The 24,802-nt window shown below is 42.8% G+C and overlaps 1 protein-coding gene across 2 annotated transcripts in view; it reads right to left on the bottom strand.

Moving 5' to 3' along the window:
- LOC137944698 (squalene synthase 8-like) overlaps window positions 1–21,242 on the bottom strand; it is a 65,906-nt gene extending 44,664 nt beyond the window's left edge. For both annotated transcript variants that reach the window (XR_011110839.1, XM_068790418.1), the window contains exons 1-2: window positions 20,961–21,242; window positions 9,446–9,654 (exon numbers count right to left, since the gene is read on the bottom strand). Coding sequence is in view for 1 of the 2 variants with exons in the window: in XM_068790418.1 (XP_068646519.1) it covers window positions 9,446–9,640 (195 nt within the window). In the remaining variant the exon portion in view is untranslated. The remainder of the gene's footprint in view (window positions 1–9,445; window positions 9,655–20,960) is intronic.
- Between the last annotated feature and the right edge of the window lie 3,560 nt (window positions 21,243–24,802).

Here is a 24,802-nt window from a genome sequence, read left to right as displayed (position 1 = left end):
AATTCTCAAACCAGCTCGCTCTCCATCTCATGCTTTCTCTCAACCACCTTGACCAAATTCATTGGAAGCAGAGAGCTCGTTTCAAATGGCTCTCGGAAGGAGATGGCAACTCCAAGTGTTTTCACGCCATGGCTTCCTCTAGGCAGAGAATGAAGCGCATCACCTCCCTCTACCTCAATGAGGTGGTCACCTATGATCGAACTGTTAGTACTAACACCTTTCTTGACTTCTTTGCAGATTTATACAGGGTTGACTAGCCTTGTCGCCCCAAAATTCATAATCTCCAATATCCCTTTTTTTTAAAATGTTGATCCAATATCCCTCTATCTCCAACACTATCGCTAATCTCTTAAAACTCCCTCTCTCAGCCTTGGAGATTGAGCGTACCACTCTGGGTATGCCCTTGGATTGTGCACCGGGCCCGAATGGATATAATGAAGATTTCTTTCATCAATGATGACAGCTCCACCATGGTCAATTCCTTCTACCATAAAGGACTTTCTTTCAAAAATATAGGCATCACCTTCATTGCCTTGATCCCTAAGAAGGACTTTGTGGAGCATCCCACTGATTTTAGACTCATCGGTCTCATCTCCAGCAGCTATAAAAGCATCACTCGTATTCTCTCTCACAGCCTCAAAGCTGCTCATCCTTTGATTATTCACCCTGGCCAATGCGCCTTTATGAAAGGAAGATCTATTCTTGATACTAACATGGCCTCCTATGAAATCCTCAACCATATCAAGATTGCTGATGAACCCAGGATTGCCCTCAAAATTGACTTATAGGCCTTTGACTGGGTGAATTGGAATCTGCTAGATGATCTTCTCAAATCAATGGGCTTTGGGGATAAATGGCGTTTCTGGATTAGGAGTTGCATATCCTCCCCATCCTTCTCTCTCCTACTCAATGGTACTGCATGTGGTCACTTCAAGAGCTCAAGGGGGCTACGTCAAGGGTATTCTTTATCTCCCCTCCTATTCAATATTGTGGTTGAATATCTCTCAACGTTAATCTACACTGCTCGCTGGCTCCATTGGCTTGCGCCCGTTGCCTCTCAGTCTGCTTTCAACATCCCTTTACTCCAATTCACTGATGACACAATGATCTTTGGAGTCGGTAATGGATCAAATCAAACACATCAAGGCGTTGCTCAATCTCTTCGAGATTAACTCTGGACAGAAAATCAATTAGTGGAAGACCTCTCTCATTAGATATCACATCGACTCGTTGCTGCTCCATAACATGGCTACTTACCTGAATTGTGGGAACAGCATTTTGCCCAGCTATTATCTGGGTCTTCCCCTCTTTGAGGTTAGACCCCATGGCCATCTATGGGACCGTGTTTTGGAAAGACTTGACCGGCGGCTCGCTTCTTGGAGAGGTAGATTGCTGTCCAAAGCTGGAAGGTTAATTCTCATCAACTCTTGTTTCCCAGGAATTTCTAATAATTACTTGTCCTTCCTTCATTGTCCAATGGCAATCTACCGGAAAATTGACAGCCTTAAGCGAAGATTCCAATGGAAGGGTGTTGAGGCCGGCTTCAAATATCATTTAGTCAAGTAGAGCGATATTTGCATATACCCAAGGATAGAGGGGGTCTTGGCATTCGGCTCTGTTACGGTCATTGACCATAGACCTCGTCACACGACGAAGTGAGGGATCGTCAAGGGGAATAGGGGCCGAACCAGTGCGGACAGTCTTCCCTGGGCGACCTATCTTTACCAAGAATGGTTAGAAGAAAGGGATTCGTGAGGAGAAGAAGTCAAGCTCATCAAAAGGGAGACCTGAACCTTGGATTCATCAAGGAGAACGCCGATCCTAGGTTCCTTAGAGGAGAACGCTGATCCTGATTTGGGTGAAATTCGAGTTGCCTTCTTCCTTTCCGTCAGTCCTCTTAAAGCTAATCATGCCAAGGACTAGAGTAAGAGTTTTTACAATACTGCCATTGCTGGCTTACACGCTACCATGTACTGAATTAAATTAAACCTATAAATCCTAAGTTACTTGAATGCTCCTCTGAGTCACCAACTCACCCGCGTCGCCTTTGGATGACTCGTTCGGCTAACGAGTCCATAACATCACTTCCCCCTTGGGAAAAAGAGCTTGTCCGCAAGCTCGAATGAAGGGTAGACGTGCCGGAATACTTGTAGGTCTTCCCAAGCTGCTTCTGTCACATCTGTATGTGACCACTGAACAAGTATTTCGTTTTGAACCTCATTCTGGCGAGCATTCAGAACTTTGATGGGAGTGAGAGAGACTTTACCGTCTTCAATCGGGGTAGAGAAGGAATTGAATTTGGTACTGATCCTTTTGAGGGGCTTGAGCAGAGATACATGAAAAACATCGTGAAGCTTGGACTCTGGAGGCAGCTGAAGCTGATAGGCGACTGGGCCCACCCGCTGGGTAATTTTGAAGGGTCCAAAATACTTCGAAGAAAGCTTGTGCCGATTTCCCGCAATTGAGTTTTGACGGTAAGGCTGGAGACGGAGCCATACAAATTCCCCCGGATTGTATTGAACATCGCAGTGACCCTGATCATAATGTTGCTTCATGCGTGCTTGAGCTTTTCAAAGGTGCTGGATAGCATATTCCAACAATTGGTCTCTACTCACAAGAGCTTGGTCAACTGCATCCACTCTGGTGGACCCCTTAGCATACGAAAGCAAGCGAGGGGGATCCCAGCCATATAGTATTTTGAAGGGTGTTTCTTGTAAAGTCGTGTGGAATGATGTGTTGTAGCAATACTCCGCCCATATAATGCATTGAACCCACTTTTTAGGGCTGTCCCCCGCAAAGCACCTTAAATACATCTCAATTGTGCGGTTCACCACCTCGGTTTGGCCATCGGTTTGAGGGTGATACGCAGAGGAATATTTCAGTTTCGTACCACATAATCTGAGTAGGTCTTTCCAAAAGTTACTTGTAAAGACCACATCTCGATCGCTGACGATTGATTCCCGGATGCCATGGAGACAAACAATGCTCTCAAAGAACACTTGGGCTACTGTTGCTGCTGTATAAAGATGCGCCAAGGGAATGAAGTGTGCATACTTTGAAAAGCGATCAACCACCACAAAAAGAATAGACTTCCCTGCTACCTTAGGGAGGCCCTCAATAAAATCCATAGAGATGTCCGACCATACCTGAGTGGGAAGATCGAGTGGTTGTAGTACCCCCAGTTGGAGATAAATGGTCGGCCTTGTTGCGCTGACACACTGGACACGCAGCAACATACTTTGCAACTGTGGACCTCATACCTGCCCAATAAAAATCCCCTCGGATCTGTTGTGAAGTTTTATGGAGGCCTTCATGAGTGCTATCATGATAAGCTGATAATGCAACCACCACCAAGGGAGAAGTATGAGCTAAATATATGCGCTGTTTATAAAGAATAATGTGGTCATGTATTAACCACTGGGACGCCATCTTGCTCTTGCCTTCCGCAATTTGTTGGGAGAGCTGCTGCAGTTCGGGTGTGTTCTGGTTCTCTTTGTGGATGGACTCCAGTAAAAGAGGTGTTGGCTGGCTAATGGCAGCAATTTGGAGTACTTCGTCTGAACGACATGAGAGGACATCAGCAGCTCTGTTCAACGGACCCGGCATGTGTTCCACTGTAAAATCGAACCCCATTAACTTGCTAATCCAGTGCTGTTGGGGAGAAGTTGATATACGTTGGTTCAACAAAATTTTCAAACTAGAGTGGTCAGTGCGGATGATAAAAAATCTGCCCCACAAGTAGGGTCTCCAATGACTGATGGCCTTTGCTAAGCCAATGAGTTCTCTTTCATAGGCCGGTAACTAATGATGGTGGAGCGCTAGCTGACGGCTGAAATAGGCGATGGGATGCTGGGATTGTTGAAGCACCGCTTCAAGATGCATCACATTCGATCACAAACACATCTTCGAAATCCGGTAACTGGAGTACCAGTGCAGAGGCTAGAGCTTGCTTGAGAGTCTGGAAGGAGGTCTCGGTTGCGTCATTCCAGTGGAAGGCATTTCGGCGCAGCAGGTTGGATAAGGGAGCTGCTAGGGGCGCATAATTGTGGATGAACTTTCGATAGTATCCTGCTAAGCCCAAAAATCCCCTTAAGGCTGCAATGTTTTTCGGCGGTGGCCACTGAAGTATAGCTCCAATTTTTCCCGGATCCATAGTGACCCCAGTTGCTGTAATAACGTGACACAGATAGGCCACCTGAGTTCGACCAAATGAGCACTTTGAACGTTTTAAGTATAGATGATGAGTTCGAAGAAGATTGAAAACCAGACGCAGGTCTTTTAAATGTTGAGTCCATGACTTGCTGAAAATCAAGATATCATCAAAGAAAACTAAAAAAAAAATTCTGAGATAGTCACGAAATACCTCATTCATTAAGGCCTGAAATGTTGACGGAGAGACCGAAGGGCATCACAATGAACTCAAAGTGACCATGATGAGTACGGAAGGCGGTCTTCTCTATATCAGGAGGGTACATTCTGACTTGATGATAGCCTGAGCGCAAGTCTAACTTTGTGAAAAAAAATTCCCCATGCAATTCATCTAATAGGTCATCCACCACTGGTATAGGGAACTTGTCCTCAACAGTTTTGGCATTTAATTCCCGGTAGTCCACACAAAACCTCCAAGTGTGGTCATGTTTCTTCACCACAAGAACTGGAGAAGAGAAAGGGGAGGTACTTGGTCTTATGAGGCCTTGTTCTAACATCAGTGTGCATTGCCTTTCAATTTCGTCCTTTTTTAGGTGGTATCTATATGGTCTCACAACCACCACCTTGGAGCCAGCCTTCAAACGAATGCGATGGTCACAGTGTCTCAATGGCGGAAGACTTATAGGTTCCTGAAAGAGGTCTATAAACTCTTCCAGCAAGATATCCAAATTGTTCTCCGTGTGCTGCTGTTGTTGCAGTCCATGCAGATGGGCTGGAACCTCAGTGTGACGGCCCTGTAGTGTAATCAGTTCGTTGGCCAATTCAAAACTCATTGTCAACGCAGCAAAATCCCACAATATCGGCCCTAACGTCTGAAGCCACTTGATGCTCAAAACCATATCAAAACCAGCTAGTGAAATGATAAAAAATTCTGCCGAAAATGTGTGACCAGCAATAGTAAACAGGACTGACTTGCTGACCTCGTAACTAGGAATATTTTCCCCATTGGCAACTGAGATGGAAGCGACTGGCTAAGATTGAACTGGGAGTTGTAAATTCTTTGCTGAGGTGAAGCTGACAAAATTATGAGTGCTGCCAGAGTCCACGAGACCTACAAGTGGCTGATTGCCGACTAAGGCACAGACCTGCATTGTTTTGGTGGTCTAGAGTCCTGTGATGGCTTGTAGTGAAACAGCAGACCCTTCAGTGTCCAACTGTTCTATTTTTGGTTCTTCCAGGTCCTCATCTTCAATTTCTAACCAAAAGAGTTTCTTACATTGATGCCCGAATGTGTATTGTTCATCACAATTGTAGCATAACCCTTTTTCTCTACATGCTTCCATTTCTGCTCTGTTTAATTTTTGGATGAATGTTGAAGTAGTTGGGGAATTTTGAGGGGTGAGAGTAATCGGGGCAGTAGCACTACTTCGCCATTGGGATGTTGTGGAGGACACTCTCGAGCTGGTTTTCCCACTTTGCCACATTGGTCTGCGTGTTTGAAATTTTTGTTTGGCCTCCAATGCTCTAGCTAAATTCATTGCTCTTGCCAAATCCGATGGTGCAAGAAGTTCCACTTCCAACCGCAGGGCCTCATTTAATCCTACCGTGAATAAACTGACATGCTGATCAACTCTGACCATCTTGCTGGCTCAGGCTAACTTTTCTTGAAATTGTTTTTGGTACTGTGCTACACTTCCCATATGTCTTAAGAGTACTAAATCGCCCAAAGGGTTGTTTTGGGTCGGCAAGCCAAGCCGGATGGTGCACAATTCCTTAAAGTCCTCCCAATCTATACCCGGATGATCCAATTCAAGTTGATGGCCCCATAGCTGCGCTTCATCGAGCATGTGGAAGGCGGCCAACCCAACTCTATCTATTGCAGCCGTTCTTTGATTCAAAAAAAAAAAAAAAAAATTCACAGCGATACAGCCAAATTAAAGGGTCCTCCGACCCATCAAAGACAGGAAAGTTGAGTTTAGTGTACCTTGGAACTAACCCATTGCCTGGACTGAAATTTCCCCCATATCCAGTGTGCTCTGTGCATCCAGCATGGTGTGCACCTTGTGCATTCGAAGGTGCCCTTTCCCCCTCTCTCGGGGTTGGTGTTCTTCCGAAAATCATCTCATATACTTGAGAGAGTTGGCTATCTAGCAGTGTTGCTAGTCGGTCCTCAGTCTCCTCCTGTCTGGCGTTAACCATTTCCGTGACCCTTGCCATCAAATCCTCAGGGTTTGAAGACTCCCCCATATTTACCTGCTCTGATACCAAAATGTTACGGTCCTTGACCATAAACCTCGTCACACGACGAAGTGAAGGATCGTCAAGGGGAATAGGAGCCGAACCAGTGCTGACAGTTTTCCCTAGGCGACTTATCTTTACCAAGAATGGTTAGAAGAAAGGGATTCGTGAGGAGAAGAAGTCAGGCTCATTAAAAGGGAGACCTGAACCTTGGGTTCATCAAGGAGAATGCCGATCCTAGGTTCCTTAGATGAGAACGCTGATCCTGATTTGGGTGAAATTCGACTTGCCTTCTTCCTTTCCGTCAGTCCTCTTAAGGCTAATCACACCAAGGACTAGAATAAGAGTTTTTACAATACTGCCATTGCTGGCTTACACGCTACCATGTACTCAATTAAATTAAACCTATAAATCCTAAGTTACTTGAATGCTCCTCTGAGTCACCAACTCACCTACGTCGCCTTTGGATGACTCGTTCGGCTATCGAGTCCATAACAGGCTCACTCACTGTGTGAACAAAGCTTTCATTATGAAATGGCTTTGGAAATTCAACACTTCACCTACTGCTCTCTGGAGGCCGATGATTGCTACCAATCTTAAATGGAGTTCTACCCGGTGGACTACTGGGGGTAGATGCCTAAACCTCTCTCCCCTCTGGAGAACTTTCTTCCCTCTCCTCGGCCTCTTTGAGAAGGGAATTCGCTTCTAAGTCGGAAATGGTAAAAGTCTCAAATTTTGGACTGATTGGTGGTGTGATCCAGGGCCTCTTTGCACATCTTTTGCCCCCTCCTCCCGGTCAGATCTCAGCCTAATGCTAGGTTGCCTACTTTTGGTCCCCTCCAACAGATTGGAATCTTTATCTTTGTCGTAGCCATACATGACTCAGAAGCCACACTTGCCTCCTCCTCACTTAAGACTCTGCAAAGCACTCCTATCCAGCCGAATGCTAAAGATAAAATCTTATGGCACCATGAGAGAAATGGTATCTTCTCTATATCATCAGCTTACTACCACATCAACGGTTGGTCCCCTTCTGCTGATCCTCATGAAATTAACTTCATCCGGAGATTGGCGGCCCGCCATCAAAGACAAAATTCTCGTTGCTATCAACCTTAACAAGCAGGGTAATACTTCCCCCTCCATCCTTCGTCCCTTCTGCAACACAGCTGAAGAAACTACCAATCACCTCCTCCTTCACTGTCACTTCGCCTGGTCAATTTGGGTCAACATCTTCAACCGTATTGGGCTCCACTTCTGTCTACCCAAAGACCTCCTCAACGCTTGCAAGATCGCCTCCAGCTCCTCACTTCCCACCTTGGGTAAATTCCTTCTCTCCTCTGTTGCTGACGACATTCATTGGACCATCTAGAAAGAATGGAATAACAGGCGTTTCAATCTCAAGGCATGCTATCCCGAGGTCGTTGCCAGCAATATTGTTGGACAAGCTTCGGCCTAGCTGCACACCAGAAGCAAATTCAGCACTATCGGCTCCTCCCTGAGCCTCAACTGGGCAATTATTGCTTGTATGTCCCACTATTGCCGCCTGCCCACCAGCCAAGCCTGGTCCCTTCCTCCCATTGGGACTCTCAAATTGAATTTTGATGGTAGCGCACAAGCTAACCAGGGCATTTCTGGATTCGGCGGTGCCATAGAGGGCACTGATAGCCACTCGCTCATCACTTTCTCAGGGCCAATGGGAATTGCTGACTCCACTGAAGCTGAGCTCTTTGCCCTCCTTCAAGGCCTTCTTCTCTTAAGAGATCATCTTAGTGGACCCCTTACAAGATCTCTGGTCAATGAAGCACACTTGGAGGGGCATGATCCAGGATCATGAGGATTTCTCCCTTCTTTTATAGTACAGCCCCCTAGGCATTTCAGACTCCACTTCTATGGAAGTTTTTGCCCTTCTTGACAGCCTAATCTTAATATAGGCGCCACTTCTCCCATCTAATCATCGTTGAAGGTCATTCTAAAACTGTTATTTCCGTGGCCTAAGGTAATGGGCAGGTTGCTTGGAAATTCTACAGAAATTCCACCAGATTGAGAATGTCGCAGGTACTATGACAATTAAGTTGGTCCCATGTTGAAACTTCTTTGGCTTTTCAAAAAATAAAGGTGGTCTCATGTTCTCTATTCAGCAAATTATCCTGCTGATAGTTTTGCCAGAATGGGCCATCTTCAACCCCAAAATTATAATTAACCTCGAAAATGAACCTTCTTAGGATTGTAATCAGCCTCAGTTTTTTTGTTTCTGCCCATTTTGGGTTATTTGCTTGTAGGCCATGGCTTTTCCTTCTTTCTTTTATTTCTTCTTTTTCCTCACTAAAATTTCCATCTTTTCAAAAAAAAAAAAAATCACAACAAGGTGTTGCAAGTTGTTTCCATCCTGTGCAAGCTGATCGACAGCAGAATATTACAAACATGAACATAGTCATTGAGAATTATCAAAAAGATCTATTCTATGAGATAGAATCAAAATGTAAATATACATACTAATAGGTGATAACCACTGCCAATCTACACTGTAGTTGTAACAACACATTGATCAATAGTATTAAAATATCCTATAACATAATTGAAAACATCTTCATGATATACCAACTATCTACATGAAATTATTGATGAACATTTTCTTTTTTCCTCTTGTTTTTCTTTCTCCTCCATATTTTCAGAAGTATTTCTTTTTTCCTCTATTCATCCCGCAGCTCTTTTTACAATATGATCACAAGTATATAAAAGAAGATTTATTATTACAAATATGATTATTAAAAAGAAAACTGAAGGCAATCAACCCAATCGACAATACCAACTTACACCTGGCTTGAATAGAAAAGTGCCTGAAGTATAAGATATTCTATCCTAAAGAATTCTAAGAGACAAAATCGGCAGAAGTAAAGCTTTCATTTCAAATTGACATAACCAATTCACACACTAAATTTCCTAACAAGAGGAAAAGAAGAGCAATGAATTATATGATTGAATTAAATATAAAACACATTAAAGTGGAAATAGATATTGAAATGTCAATTTTCGTGGTGAGATCTGATGAATAAATTACCGCATCACGAAGCTGAGGACGAAGTTGCTGAATGATGAGTGCAAAGCTTCGAGACACCTTATGAAGCAAAGTATAGCAAAAAACCCAATGCGGTTCTGGTCGGATTTGCTTCTCAGCATTTCTTACTGCCAATTTCAACTTCACAAGTGCATAAATGTCCTCTGGATGCTTCAACATCGCTCCTAAAGTCCCCATTTTCTGCTTTTCTCCTTTTATCCAATTCATAGCAAAAACAATTGAGATTCCAAATCACGCTTGAATGAAAGAGATGAAGAAGCAAAGGATGAACACAATAAAAGGGTTAAGAGAGAGAGAGAGAGAACAAGATAAAAGCCACACTATTCTTTTATTTTCCATCAAAAAATGGTAACTTGGCTTGTTGATGTGAAAAAGTTGTCAAACACAAAGGACAAGAAGTGCCTTATCATGAATCTTGCAAGTGCCGCCAATTGGCAGTTGAGAAAGTGTATATTTGAAAACCCAAACTTTGAAAAATGAAAGTATGGAAAGTTTCGTGAAAGATCCTCATTCACTCAATGGCAGGTACTATGGCCATTCATACACAAACATGCAAGCATTATAAAACACGTTGTCAACATCATCAATTAGGAAAGGCTTAACTTCACCTTTTAAAGAGAATTCACCTTTAAAGAGAGAGAGAGAGAGAGAGAGAAAGAGAGAGAATATGTCATTTTAAACATCCAAAAAAATCTGCAAAAGTAGCATTCATTTTACAAATCTATTTGAACCAAATCCAGAAGATTGCAAGGAGAAGATCAAAGTTCAAAATTTCAAAATGCTTCAGGAGGCCAAAGTGCAGTCTCAGGTAAGCCTAAGACCTAACTTATTGACATTCTTGACTAGAACTTTGGTGCGATTTGCTTATTGTCTTCTCGTTGTAAATAGTAAGTGATAATCCTATATGCATAAAAAAATTCTTATTCGGAAGCAATATTATTAAAACCAACCCAGGCTGGTTAACCAAATTAAATTCTACTACAACTGAAATGTATGTTTTTGTTTTATATGCAAATATCAGATCTTGGTCACAATAAAAAGAGGGTAAAACCTCTCTCCCTACAAACATCTTCCATTCTACTAATCTTTATGTCTCCCTCATTCTTTTTCTCTTAGGTTGCTCAACTAATACTAGTTTTTATCTCAGGCAACCCAAAATCCAAGATGACTCAACAGGAACAGAATCAACTCACTGAGATATTGAATGATGCTTTATTTAACTTCCTCTTTCTTTAGCATCGTAATGATTAGATACACATTCAACTTCTCTCTTCATGATTTTTTATATCAATTTCAGCAGTAATGACATAGTTCCCCTTTATAAGTCTCTTGGTTTTACACTATTTCCTCTTTTATGCTCATTCTCTCTCATCTGATGTCCGAAGTCATCCATCATCCTTTTAAGTATGGAAGTGCCCTTCACCTTCTAAAGTAAAGCATTTTATGTGGTGTGCTTCGAAAGGAAAGATCCTCACAATGGATTAGTTGACTCGTTGAGATCAGGAGATACCGATTAGTTGTTGCAGATACCGATTAGTTGTATCCTCAACTTTTTTTTGGACCTCTTGGAGCAAGAGTTTGCAAGGTCTTTTATCAAGGTCTGGAAAACAATTGTGATTGGCTGTCTTTTTTTTTTTAAATGATGCTGAATTTTATTAAATCAAAAGCTCAAACGAGCAAGATTATAGGGGGGAAGCCTTCCCAAACAATGAGAGATTGCTGAGAGGTTCCGAATTTAGCTAATTTATCATCCAAGGAATTGGCTGATGTAGGAATGAGATTCCAATTACAATGAATTGAGGACATAATGTCAGCAATGCAATTAGTAATAGGCCATGGTGCCAAGGGGGAGAGCTTTCTTTTGAGCACCAGTTGATGACAACTTTGGAGTCTCCTTCAATAAATAGCTTACCATGAAGATGGTCCTAGAAGATTTGAAGGCCAAAAAGAAGAACACTCACTTCAGTTGTGTTTGAATCGGCGATGCCCACCGACCTAGCATAGGAGAGAATAGAAACTCCACTGCTATCTCTAAAAACACCACCTGCACCTGCCGGCCAAGGACAGCCTAAAGCACTGCCATCAAAATTGAGTTTGATGTAGTCGCTTGGGGGAGGATCCCAAGTAATCATAACCGGAATCCTGCGAAGGCCCGTTATCTAAGCGATCAAACTCCAATTTTCCCAAAGGGAAGCACCCGATAGAGAGGCAAATTCCTTTCTGGTATGCAACCAGCTGGAGATTAGGCCCACAGCATAAGAAGTCGTATTATCCGAGGCACTGGCTTTTGAATTAAATCTCTGGTTGTCGCTCAAGTCATAAACACCATGGGACATGTGCAAGGCATGCCAAGAGAATTAACTTGCCAATATAGGAAGGCAGGCCCCCATAACCATCTAATAAGTGCCGAAGAGGTCCTGGTGAAGCCCCATTTGGAGGCCAATCTTCTGAAAGATCTTCATCCAAACTTGCCAAGAAAACCCATATTGTAGAAGAACATGTTGGACATCTCGTCACATTCGCCACAAAGAGGACAAGTATGATCAGAAACGGTGAAGCCTCTTTTGTGGAGGTTGTCGGAGGTGAGGATCTGGTCTCATTTGGGCTCTTTGAGAGGAATGAAACACGCTTTTGAAAATAAGAATCATACTTTAGGAGGTGTGATTGAATGCATGATACATTATACTCGATTTTGGGTTAGCTACTTGTTGACACTGCAGCAATTAGCTGGCGTTGTTTTGAGGTCACTCAGGCATGAGGTAGCTGCTTTTGTTGACTCTAGAGGTACCCGATTACAACCTTGGCAGACAACTTAAGAAGGGTGGTTAAAACTGCATCTGGGTGGCAGTTCACGAGGGAATCCAAGGCCAACAAGAGGTGGTGGAATCATTCATGACTGTTTGGGATAGCCATCAGAGTATGTTTCGCTCCTTTTGGGGAATGTGACTTTATAGAAGCAAGCTCTGAGCTTTGCTTTATAGGTTGAAGATCTATCAGGCAGGATTTTGATTTCCCTCTCATTGTTGAAGGTGATCATGTAGTTGTCATTTGATCTTTCTCTGTGATCATCAGACCTCCTTGGCACATTTTGACATTTTCATGATGAAATCTTAAGTATTTGTATGGACCTTTCTTTACACCGGAAGCTTATAGTAAGGATTGAAAATAGGTTAGTTGATAAAGTTTCGCGAAGATGGGTGTTTCTCTTTCCCATCACTTTGCAAGTCACTCTTACCAGCTAGATACCAGTTGATTATTCACATTGTTCTTTTTTGAAATGGCTATTCACATTGTTCTTATACAAAGTTTTTCATACGTAATTATGTTTTTTATGTTTAGCTTTTATTCTCTTGGCTGTCCTGGATGCAATCCCACTATAAACTCTCTCCTTGCAATGAATTTTTCTTTTTTATTCTAAAAAAAGGTCTGTGTTTTTATTTAACTTTCTTTTAAACAAACTAATGATAGATAATTTAAAAATTAATTTTTAAATACAAGGCAAGCAAAGCTGCCAGTTGTCATTTATTTGTATTTTGTTGAAATGATGATGATTTTTATTAAGACAAAAGCTCAAAAGAGCAATTTACAAAGGAGGGAAGCCTTCCCAAACAATGAGAGATTGTTTTTGCCAATTTATCAGCCAAAGAGTTGGTTGATCTAGGAATGAGATTCCAATTACAATCAATAGAAGATACAATATCAGCAATACTATCCGTGATGGACCAATGGCGCCAAGGGGGGGAGTTGTCTTTGGAACACCAACTAATAACAGTCTTCGAGTCGCCTTCAATGATTAACTTGCCATGGAGACAATCGCTACAAATTTGGAGGCCGAACAGCAGAGCACTAACTTCAGTAGTATTAGAATCGGCAATGCCCACCGGACCAGCATAAGAAAGAATAGGGTAACCATTGTGACCTCTCAACACACCGCCTGCTCAAGTTGGCCCAGGACAACCAATAGCACTACCATCAAATTCAGCTTAATGCAGTCGCAAGGGGGAGGATCCCAGATGACCATACTCGGAGTTCTGCAGGGCCAGACATATGGGCGATCAAACTCCAATTTTCCCAAAGGGAAACACCCGATAGAGCAGCAAATTCCTTCCTTGTATGAAGCCAATTTGAGATGAGGCCCATGGCATGAGAAGCCATGTTGTTTGGGGTACAAGCTTTGGAGTTGAATCTCCGATTGTTCTGCTCGAGCCAAATGCACCATGGAACATGAGCAAGACAGGCCGAAAGTATTAACTTACCCAACCGAGGAAGGTGAATCCCTCGAACCATCTCAAAGGTGTCGAAGAGATCCTAATGTAGCCCCACTTGGAGCCCAATCTTCTAAAAAATCTTCATCCAAACTTGCCACGAAAATCCACAGTGTAAGAGGACATACTGGACTATCTCATCGCACTCACCACAAAGGGGACAAGAAAGATCAGGAGTGGTGAAGCCTCTTCTATGAAGGTTGTCCAAGGTAAGAATATGTTCTCTGATGGCCGACCATACGAAAATTTTGATTTTGCTTGGCGCTGAGAATTTCCAAGCCAGATTTGCCTTGTGCTCATGATTACTATAGTCTTGCTTTCTGATATGAGAGTAAGCAGAAGTAACAGTGAATCGGCCATTAGGCTTCCAAATCAGCTTATCAACTGAATGCTCCCAAATAATAGTACCGTTGAGTATGGTAAGAAGAGAGCAAAAAGTCAACGATTCCTCATTATTTAGTCCCCAACGAAATTGGAGACTCCACGACTGATCACTCCATGAATCGACCACATAGCAAGAGAGGTTTCTAACCACCCAATGCAGCCCCGGGAAGTCCTCTGAGAGGGATCAGGGGCTACATCATTCATCCGACTAGAAGAGAAGGGTCTTTCCATTGCCCGTGTGAAACAAGGTAGCATCTCTGAATACTGGAAGGAGCTTGAAGATTGATTTCCATATCGGGGATAGGAGGCGAGCGACGCCACCCTCTCTCCACCAGGCACCCAAAAACTAAAGGTAGAATTTAACCATATTCCTCCATAAACTACTATGCTTGTTGTTAAAATTCCAAATCCATTTGAACATAAGAGTTTTTTTCATTTCCCTTGTAGGTCGGATGCCCAATCCTCCCCAATTATGAGGCATGCAAATATCCTTTCAACTAACCAAATGGTATTTGAAGGTGTCTTCTGAACCTCTCCAGAGAAATTGCCGATGGATGGCATCAATTTTGGAGCAAACGGAGGCCGGACAGTGCATGAATTATAACAGATAGTTTGGCAGCCCTACCAGACAAAACTTGAGGAGAGTGAGACGCCCCGCTGTAGATAGGAGCTTACCCCTCCAAGTGGCTAGCCTCTTTTCAAATTTCTCAATGAGGGGGAGTCATAGTGACGCCAAAGGCTGAGAATCAAAAAGTGGGAGCCCAAGATATGTAGTTGGTATATTTCCCACAGAGCATCCCAAGTAGTCCGCCATATCCCGAAGCCTAGCTGGATCAATGTGGTAGCCAAAATGAGTAGTTTTTCCTAGTTTATGTTCTGACCGGAAGCCACTTCAAATAATTCCAAAACAGCATGCAGTTTTTTTATCTGATCTGATCTAATCTGATCTGATCCATAGTACCAACCCCGAAGCAAATAGTGTCATCCGCAAACTGGAGGATCAGAATATCAAAGGTTGTGCAATCTGTCGTGGGGAGGAGCTATCCCATCTTCTTGGCTGAGTAGGTCAAGGAGGATAGATATTCTGCTACCACATTGAAGAGCAAGGAGGAGCCGATTGTCATTTATTACGTCTTTGGTAATATCACTAAATCGTATTATCAAAAACAAATTTTCGAATGCTTGGAAGCTCCTTGACTGCCAAAGAATTCTGTATATGGAACCACTTTCCTCGCTCTGCTAATCACTTAGCAGACTCTCAGGCTAAGGCGGGTGTGTCTCTCCAACACTTTGTTGTGGAGTCAGGCCCCCAAAGCTAAGTTTGTATTTCCCCTCTTGTTATCAATATACGCACTTTCATAAAAACAAAAATAAAAAAATTCTATTTTTCTCTTGGTAGGAAAAATTCTTACCCAAACAATTTCATTAGGCAAGGAATGGAAAACATTCGACACTTTTGTAAATGTTGTGATGCCAGAGGAAACCATTGACCATATTCTGTTGCAGTGTCCCTTTGTTGTCAAAATTTGGAGCAGTATTCTCACAAAATTTTATCTGATTCAGTGTTGGCCTATTGGCCTAGATTTTTCCCTGACCTAATCTCTCATAATCTCTTCATCTCTCCCTAACTTGGGAAAATCATGTGGAAAGTCTGCCCCACAGCAGCTTCTTAGAATAACTGGAAAGAGAGAAACCTTCACACTTTCAACAACAACAGACATCAACTGGAGCTGTTATTGAGAAGATGACCCTCTCAATTCTTGCCTAGCTCTCCCTTCTTGACAATTTCAAAGATTTACGAGTGCTGTTATTAGAATAGATTGGAAGAATTTTGTAGGACTCTCCCCCATCTGAATTTCAGTCACTCAACCCAGTCCCCCCCACTAGCTCCATCAATCTAAAATTTGACTGAAGCTCTAGAGAAAACAGGAAATGGAAAAGTTTCAGGCCCCCCAATGGTAATGTCCTCATCTCCCATTTTTGTCCTTTGGCTGTAATTTGACTCAATTGGTGCAAGTTTCAGCCTTTCTGATGGACATTTAGATCTTCAAAGACAAACGTTCTGGCCCTCTAGGAATTGAAAGTGATACGATACTGGTAGTGACAGTGCAGTCATGACTCAGACCCTCCATAGAAGTATTGGCTGCTTCAATGAGATTCAAGAAATCATTGGGCCTTCATTTTACTTGGTCCCACATCCCTCATTCAGCAAACAGTAATGCAGACAAGCTTGCCAAGGAGGGCCTAGACAACCAATGCTACATTGTGACTGTTTCCCCTTGCATCTAGTCTAGTTAATCTTTTGTTTCTGGACTTCTGGCAAGCTTGTATCTGCTCCTGTTTGTTTTAATCACAGCACCATTTTCAGAAAAAGTTAATCAGTTCATGTACTCTATTTGGATTTATTAATGTGTGAGAGGTAATATTTTGACCGCAAATCAATTTCGATAGAAATTTCTTGCATAGATAACCATCTGATAGGAAATCTAGAGATTGGATCTGAAATTTGAACAAGTATTTCTCATAGGCTGCCAAAATGTTCAAAATTTGAGCTCATTAATTAAACTAATGGAAGTAATTGTTATTAGAGACTGAGACATTTCCAAACATTTTTTTTTATAAAAGTGATAATGTATTCACTGAGAAAAATTACATACTAAGGGGGCCTCCCGTGACAACCATTGCAGGGAGGGAGGTCCCATGTTTAGCAAGCCCGTCAGCCAAAGAATTGGTGGAACGGGGAACTTGTGACCAAGTACAAGAAGGTTGGCAACAATGACCAACACACAATGATAAATAGGCCAGTGTCTCCAAGGAGGGGTAGAAACAGCAAAACACCAGTGAATGATCACGCTGGAATCTCCTTCAGCAGTGAGGCGGCCATGAAGATGATCTCTAAAGGTGTCTAAACGGTGATATAAGGCTCGGAGCTCTGCAGCAGTGGAATCTGAAATTCCCATCGATCCAGCATAGGAGAAAAGAATATTACCCGAGGCATCCCTGATAACCCCTTCAAATCCAGCAAGCCCTAGGCTACCCCGAGCGCTACGATAAAAATTTAGTTTGAAAACTCTTTGGGGAGGAAGGGGACCATGGAATGCATGCTGGAGGCCGCCGGCTTCCAGACATTTACGCTATACATCGCCAATTGGTTCGCAGAAAGGAACCACTAAACATGCTGAAATCATTCTTGGTGTGAAGCCATGCCAAGATCTGACCCACAATCAGTTTTGTGATTGCCTCAGTTGAGAGGAGCTTGGAATTGAATCGCCTACTATTCCTCTCCTGCCAAATCAGCCAGGGGATATACCCAAGGCAAGCCGACACAATCATACAACCCAGCTTGGGCATGGAGAGGTGTTGGAGAAATAGACCAACTTCCGATAGTTTCTAAGGCATACAGAATGTAATGCCAATTCGATGGAGGATCCGGGTCCAGATTTGCCATGAGAAATGGCAATGAAGTAGTAGGTGCTGGATGGTTTCATCTACTTGAGAGCATAGGGGGCAAAGCCTGCAAGAGGTGGCATTACCTCTTCACCAAAGAATATCAGTCGTGAGTAACCTTCCATAAGAAGAATTGGATCTTTGGAGGGGCCAGAGTCTTCCAGGCAATAGAGCTGATGTGAGGAGGCCGGGGCTTGAGCCTGCTAGTGATGAGCAAGTAGGTAGATGAGACAGAGAAATTTCCATTGCTATCGGGCACCCAAATTAGTTTGTCTGGAGTAGTAGGTTGAATATCAATTTCTTGCAAGTTTGATAAGAACTGGGAGGCAATAATAGCCTCTGAATCCGAAAGGCCCCGTCGGAAAAAGAAATTCCAGCACCCCAGAGAGGTCCAACAATCAGCAGGCATGGCATTCTGGGAGAAACAAATGGGGAGGAGAGGAGCGTATGATCTGCTCAATTCCAAACCGTTGCACTAGGGGTCAGTCCAAAACCGAATAATTTTGCCATTGCCCGCAAAAAAGTTGATCCCAGCACGAAAGGACGTGATCAACGAGTAGAGAGAGCGCCAAAGAGGTGAAAGGCGCCGCTGGTCCCCACCACGAATCCACCATCTTCCCTCAAAGCGGAGATTCCTAGCCACCATAGGTCTCCAAATTGCATTGGGGTAGACATTGAAGCGCCAGAACCACTTTAGGAGGCGAGCCAAATTCATATCTCTAGTTAGGCACAAACCAAGTCCCCCTAAAGCTTTGGGTTGACAGACGTCCACCCAATTAACTAGGTGGTACTTGAAGCCGTCACTTGAACCATGCCAAAGGAATCTTCTACGAATCCGATCAATTTGATTGCAAATTTCCACTGGACAGCGGAAAAATGACAGGAAGAAAATAGGAATTTCATCAATAGCAGCCCGAAGGAGAGTAAGCCTCCCAACAAAAGATAGGAAGCGACCCTGCCATGTAGCCAATCGCTGCTCCAACTTTTCAATTACTGGGTTCCAAAGTTGCTTGAGTGGTCTACCGATGAAAAGAGGGAGCCCCAAATGAGAAGTGGGGAGAGCTCCAATTTGACATCCGAGATGATCAGCCATGCTATGAAGGGTGTTTTCCTAAATGTTGAACCCAAATAAAGATGTTTTGCTCCAACTGATTTCCCGACCCGATGTCAACTCAAAAGGACCAAGAAGGGATTTGATGCGTTGCACCTCTTCAACAGTGCCAATGCCAAATAGAATGGTGTCATCCGCAAATTGTAACAGCAGAATGTCAATGGTTCAAACATGATGAACCAAAAAGATTCAAATTTCATAAAGAAAGAAATCAATTTGGTAGTGGAGGTGATTCACATAATTTTCTTCCCAACAAGTTTACTGACATGAAGATCAGGCTCTTCCATGTCCAATGATGCTCAACAGGAAATCCCATTTATCCGACTCTACTGACAACATTTGTCATTTAAGTTTACCTACTTCTTTTCATTTTAATCTATTTATATAATATATTTGTGACTATAGCCAATAACTGGCTACTTATACAGAGTATTGTGAATAGTTGGTCTAGGTCAAAATGTTTATTCAATCTTTCTATCTATCTATCTATGTGTGTGTGTGTATATCTTTTTTTTTTTTTATGAAATGAGAATTTTATTAAGAGAAACAAAAGGAGCTAACTCCTGACAACAAAATATTGCAAGGAGGCTCCTTGCTTGGCTAGAGCATCAACCACAGAATTTGTTGATCTCGGAATGAGAGACCAGAAACACTCCAAGAGATTTACAATATCCAAAACTTCAAAAAAAGCATCCCAGTGATGCCACGGAGGAGTAGAGGCATGCTGACACCAACTGATCACCACCTTAGAGTCTCCCTCGATCAGGACAGGTCCGGAGCAATGATCACGAAAAACACGAAGCCCATTGAGGAGGCTTTGGAGTTCAGCCATTGTGGAGTCTGCAATACCAAGGGGCCCAGAGAAAGAGACGATCTGGTTCCCAAGAGAGTCCCGGATCATGCCACCAAACCCAACTAAGCCAGGGTTACCAAGAAAAGAGTCGTCGAAAAGTCATATATATACACACACATGGCTGATCCAATACAAAAAGTCATTTGATGCGAAGCATGCAAAATGGATCGGACGGCTGAGATAGTCGTTTCGTATGTTTCGCATCAAATGACTTTTCGTATTGGATCAGCCCTTTACATATATATACATAATGTATATATATAGAAATAGATATATAAACACATATCCCAACACTAAGGATCAATTGAGCACTTCATCATGAAAAAGAAAATACAAGACATTCTGAATAGTTGATCAAGGTCAGAATGCTTATTCAATATAAATGTTTTATACATACATACATACATACATATATGTATATATATACATACATACATATATGTATGTATGTATAAAACATTTATATTGAATATGCCAACACTACGGATCAATTGAGCACTTCATCATGAAAAGGAAAAGAAATAAGGTCTTTTGAAGATTTAAGGGGAAAAATTTAACTGACTAATTTTTATATACTATCTTCCTATATGGATGTTCCAAGGATGTTTTCTTTTTCTTGGTTAAGCTATTTGCCACCAATTTTCCATGACCAAGCCCTTTCCTAACCAAAGAGTGGAGGAAATAAACTTCTTTAGTTGTTTCTTTTAAATGAAAGATGTTCATTGGTTAGCTCTCATATATCTAGAAGCAAAACATGAATTTCCCTTTTATTTCATGAACAAGGAAAAATTTATTGAAAAGGAAAAGGAGAGAAGACGAGCATTTAGGCAAGAGCTGCAGAAGCCACACAATCAAAAACACAACAAAAATAAATAACTCTTCAAGTCTCTTTGTTCTAGTTTAAATACCCATTTTACGCTTCCTAAATCCATTTTAACATTTTTTTCTCCCGCAAATCTTCCATCACAAGATTATACATTGCCTTCTCTGTCCTTTGAACAGATAGGATAGCCCGTATATCTTGCCAAAGTAAGCTAACCAACCTTCAATTCATTTATCCTTTTCTTAAGCATTTTTTCATTTTTCAAACCTACGCGTTCTCTGAGCAACATAACAAAGTCACAACACCGTTCCCTAGAAACTGTAATTACATTATGACAACAACCAAAACATGATATGAAACCCAATGATAGCCATTAGCACTCTAAAATCATGAAATATTCACAATAGCTTCTGAGAGCAGAACCAATAAAACCAAGATTGAAGTTCATGGAAAGCCTGATCTTTACATGCTTTTAATAATATTTACAGCATTTCATCTAAGCTATATAATGTGTACCTTAATTCACGAGAAAATCCACGTTGCAAAAAATGGGGAGAGGGGAAGAAGAAAGAAAAAAGATGCTAGGCCTTTACTGTGAGAAGCAAAACCGTTACCTTCTGGAGCTATATTGTTCGTCAATTTTAGCAGTAATAGACTACCGAGAGGAAAAAGAGCAGTCCACGCCACCTCCTATGGCTGCCTTCTGTTCTCTTCGTCTCAAATACGATGGCAAGAAGGGAGATAGAAGGACAGAGAACGGGAAGGTGCTAGAAGGCTCGAGTTCGATGAAAAGTAATGAAAGAGTAGTCGATCCAGATTCGAGAAATGAAATGGAAAATGGGCAAAGTAAAGGGTGAGTGGGAGAGAGGAGGATGGCGACAATGGTGAACGAAAGAGACAGCTAATCAGCGATGGGGAACTAAGGAACGGAAGGATAGAACGTGACAGAAAATTTGACTGAAAGAGGATAAAAACAAAAGTACAGCTCGTAAGAGCACACACATGAGGTGTGTTTCTCATTTGGTGGTCGGCGGTTCGACGAACGGAATTGGACAACTGGCAGGGTTAGTCAACAAAATGAAAATTTGATTTTCATCTCGTCTCATACATCTACATGATCTTCATCTTCGAAATGGGTATTACTATGGACAAGTTCATCTTCGAAATCTTCGAAATAGGGTGTTAGGGGGAGTTAGTCAACTTGAAGTCTGAGATGATCTTCAACCGCATGACGCCCTTCAACAGTTGAAGTCGTTAGTGGAGCACAAATGATATTTCATCGGGATGCAGGAGATGAAGCGGTCTTTCATCTCCAAGGTTTAAAATCTTTCATCTCAAAGAAAGCCATATTTGATCTTCTTTGAGATGAAGGACGCGCAACGCTTCCTTTTCTCCTCTCTCTCCTCGCATCCCCCTGTCTCGCGCGTCCTAATTTTCCTTTTTTTTTTCTTCTCTCCCGCACTCTGTTTTGGAAACTCTCCAAGCGGCGAAGCCCCAACGGACTGCGATTCACCACCAAAGAAGCAGGAGACTCCATCTGCAAAATTTCCGCAAGGGTTCTCTATTTCGGGGGGCTGAGAAACAGAGCTTAGCAGGTTTCTGAGAGCCCTCTGTCTCGGAAACTCTCCACGCGGCAAAGCCTAAACGGGTTGCGGTTCGCCACCAGAGAAGCAGGAAACTTCGTCGGCGACATTTCCTCTCAACCTCCGTCTCGGTAACACAACGGCAAACGACCCGTCAGCAAAATTTCCACAGAAGGAGGAAGAAGGCTCCCGATTACAATTTTCCTAAGTTAGGAAAATTTAATCAGCGCAGTACGTTGGGTCGCACGCCGGATTGGGCTTACTGAACTGAGTCAACCCAGGCCAACTCGGATCGGGCCAACTAAATAAATAAATAAATAAAAATAAACTCTAGTTTTGGGCGTCCAGAGGGTGGACATAGCTATCGTGGATGCTACTTGGGCATAGGTGGAGACATCGGCATACAGACCCTACTTTCGAGCTTGAGGACAAGCCGTATTGATTTGCTCCATAAATTCGGTTGGAGCTTGATTAGCTGCCTGGATTGATTTTCTTTGTTCGTCATGATCTCTGGTTTTTCAGCGCCGTGGGAAAAAGACACTGTTGGAAAATTTAATTTTCCTAAGTTAGGAAAAAATTAATGTGGCGCCGGTCCAACGCCTGACGCAACCCAACAACCCAGCACTATATCAATTTTATTACTATATTAAACTTCATATTTAAGTCTTTGGTAAATAAAATATAATTAAAGTATGCATTTGATTAATTAATTACTTTTAATTTTGTGAAAATATATCATTAATTAATACCATGTAAAAAATCTATCTTATGTTATTAATATAATACTTTTTTATTCATTAATCATATTTATTTTTTATTTACTCTATTGTATTAGTGATTTAATAGTGGTAATTAAATATTGTTAACTCAAACACTTGGTTTAATTAACTCATTTTTATAATTAATAAAATCAATGGTTTTAAATTTCAAAGATGGAGATGAAGATGAACTTGTCCACACTAATACCCTATTTCGAAGATTTCGAACATGAACTTGTCCACACTAACACCCATTTCGAAGATGAAGATCATGTAGATGCATGAGATGAAGATGAAGATCAAGATAAAATTTCCAGTTTGTTGACTAACCCCCACGCATAGGCGCAGGAGACATGTGCTTTGCGCAAGGTGTGACTGCGCACATGCAGGACCATCTTGGGGCAAAAATAGAAAATGCGACTTTGCGATTACGAGCCTTAGCAGGAATTACACAGGTTAATGCTTCGTTGCTAGACTGGATTCACACTAGACTTCACCAAGATGCCTAGGTCTACAGAATTGTGCAAGATGCAACCTTGGGCGAGATGAGAAGACTATGGCTTGACGACGGATTGCTCAAGACCAAAGGTAATCGACTTTATGTGCCTAAGTACGATAACCTATGGCGTGACCTCTTGAGGGAATGCCATGATACCTTGTGGGGAGGACATCCAGGCCAAAGACGGACGTTGGCCTTGCTCTCTGGCCAGTATTATTGGCCGGACATGGAGAGCGAAGTGGAAGAATTTGTGCGCACATGTCTTATCTGTCAACAAGATAAGATGGAACAAAGAAAGCCCAGAGGCTTGTTACAACCTTTGCCCATTCCAAAACGGTTGTGGGAGTCTATTTCAATAGACTTCATTTCTGGTTTGCGCAAGAAAGACGGTTAGGGTCTATCATGGTAGTGGTGGACCAGTTTACGAAGCACGGAACATTCGTAACAGTGCCAAGTGATTGTACAGCAGAGGAGGCTGCTCGAGCATTCATGGCACAAGTGGTGAAGCACTGGGGTGTGCCCACAATGATCATCAATGATCGTAACCCCAAATTCATAGGAAAATTCTGGACCGAGTTATTTAAACTATTGGAAACTACTCTAAAATTTTCCATTAGTTTTCATCCTCAGACTTACGGCCAAACGGAGCTTATAAAGACCTAGAGGAGCGCAAAAGGGCAAGTCCCAGAGGACGCAATACTTGGCAAAGCGGCAGGGTCAACCGAAAAGCGAGGCAACATGGCAATACACTGCTGAGTTGTAGCATTCCGAGAAGGAGGTGGCCCACTATCGCCAGGGGATGCAGACGAGGGCATCTGCCTTGTGGCGGTGGGAGTATGAGACGGGGGATGAAGCCATGGTGTGGCCAGACACCAAGGCCGAAGACTGTGCAAGTCCAGTGCACAACAATAGCAGTGATGGCCAAGGCCAAGTGCAATGGCACGACCCAGAGGGGCGCACACATATGGTTGCCCTGGAATCAACTGCAGCGGAAGAAGACATACTTGCGCTTGCCAAACGGATGGCCAAGCAGCAAGGCGCGCAAAAACCCAAGCTGCTGGCTGAGACATAAGGCAGCACGCCAACAGGCACGTAGAGGCGGGTCAAAATGGGGTTGCAGCCAGCAGGTGCGCAGGCGGATCGAAATGGGGTTGCGCACTACCAGGACTCCAGACGGATGGAAATGGGGTTGCGCGTGACTAGGACTCCTGGTGGATAAAAATGGGGTTGCATGCACAAGCACTCCAGGTGGATGGAAATGGGGTTGCACGCGACTTGGACTCCAGGCAAATCAAAATGGGGTTGCGCGCTGCCAGGACTCTAGGTGCATCCGATGGCGCGCGCGACCAGGACTCCAGGTGCAAGCATGCGCGACATGGTCAACAGGCACCCACGTGCGAAGTGGGGTTTCAAAGGCTCCCGCATGACCAGGACTCCAGGCGCCCGCGGGACCAGGGCGCCTCTAACGCCAGAATGTGAATTTTCGGGATCTGGCGAGTTTCTGGGCATCTTTAGAGATTTCTAAGGACCAGGGACGATTTCTGAGCCTTTTGAAGGCCAGAGGAGGAGGCTATAAATAGGTGGGGCCTCTCCCATTGTAAAGAATTCGGATTCTT

This window comes from Aristolochia californica, unplaced genomic scaffold, assembly GCF_029961685.1.
Source record: "Aristolochia californica isolate CCGP_79_NKW_82.1479 unplaced genomic scaffold, dmAriCali1.0.hap1 SCAF_11, whole genome shotgun sequence".
Lineage (NCBI taxonomy): Eukaryota > Viridiplantae > Streptophyta > Magnoliopsida > Piperales > Aristolochiaceae > Aristolochia > Aristolochia californica.
Note: the sequence above shows the minus strand (reverse complement) of the source record. Positions and strands in the feature narration are given on the sequence as shown.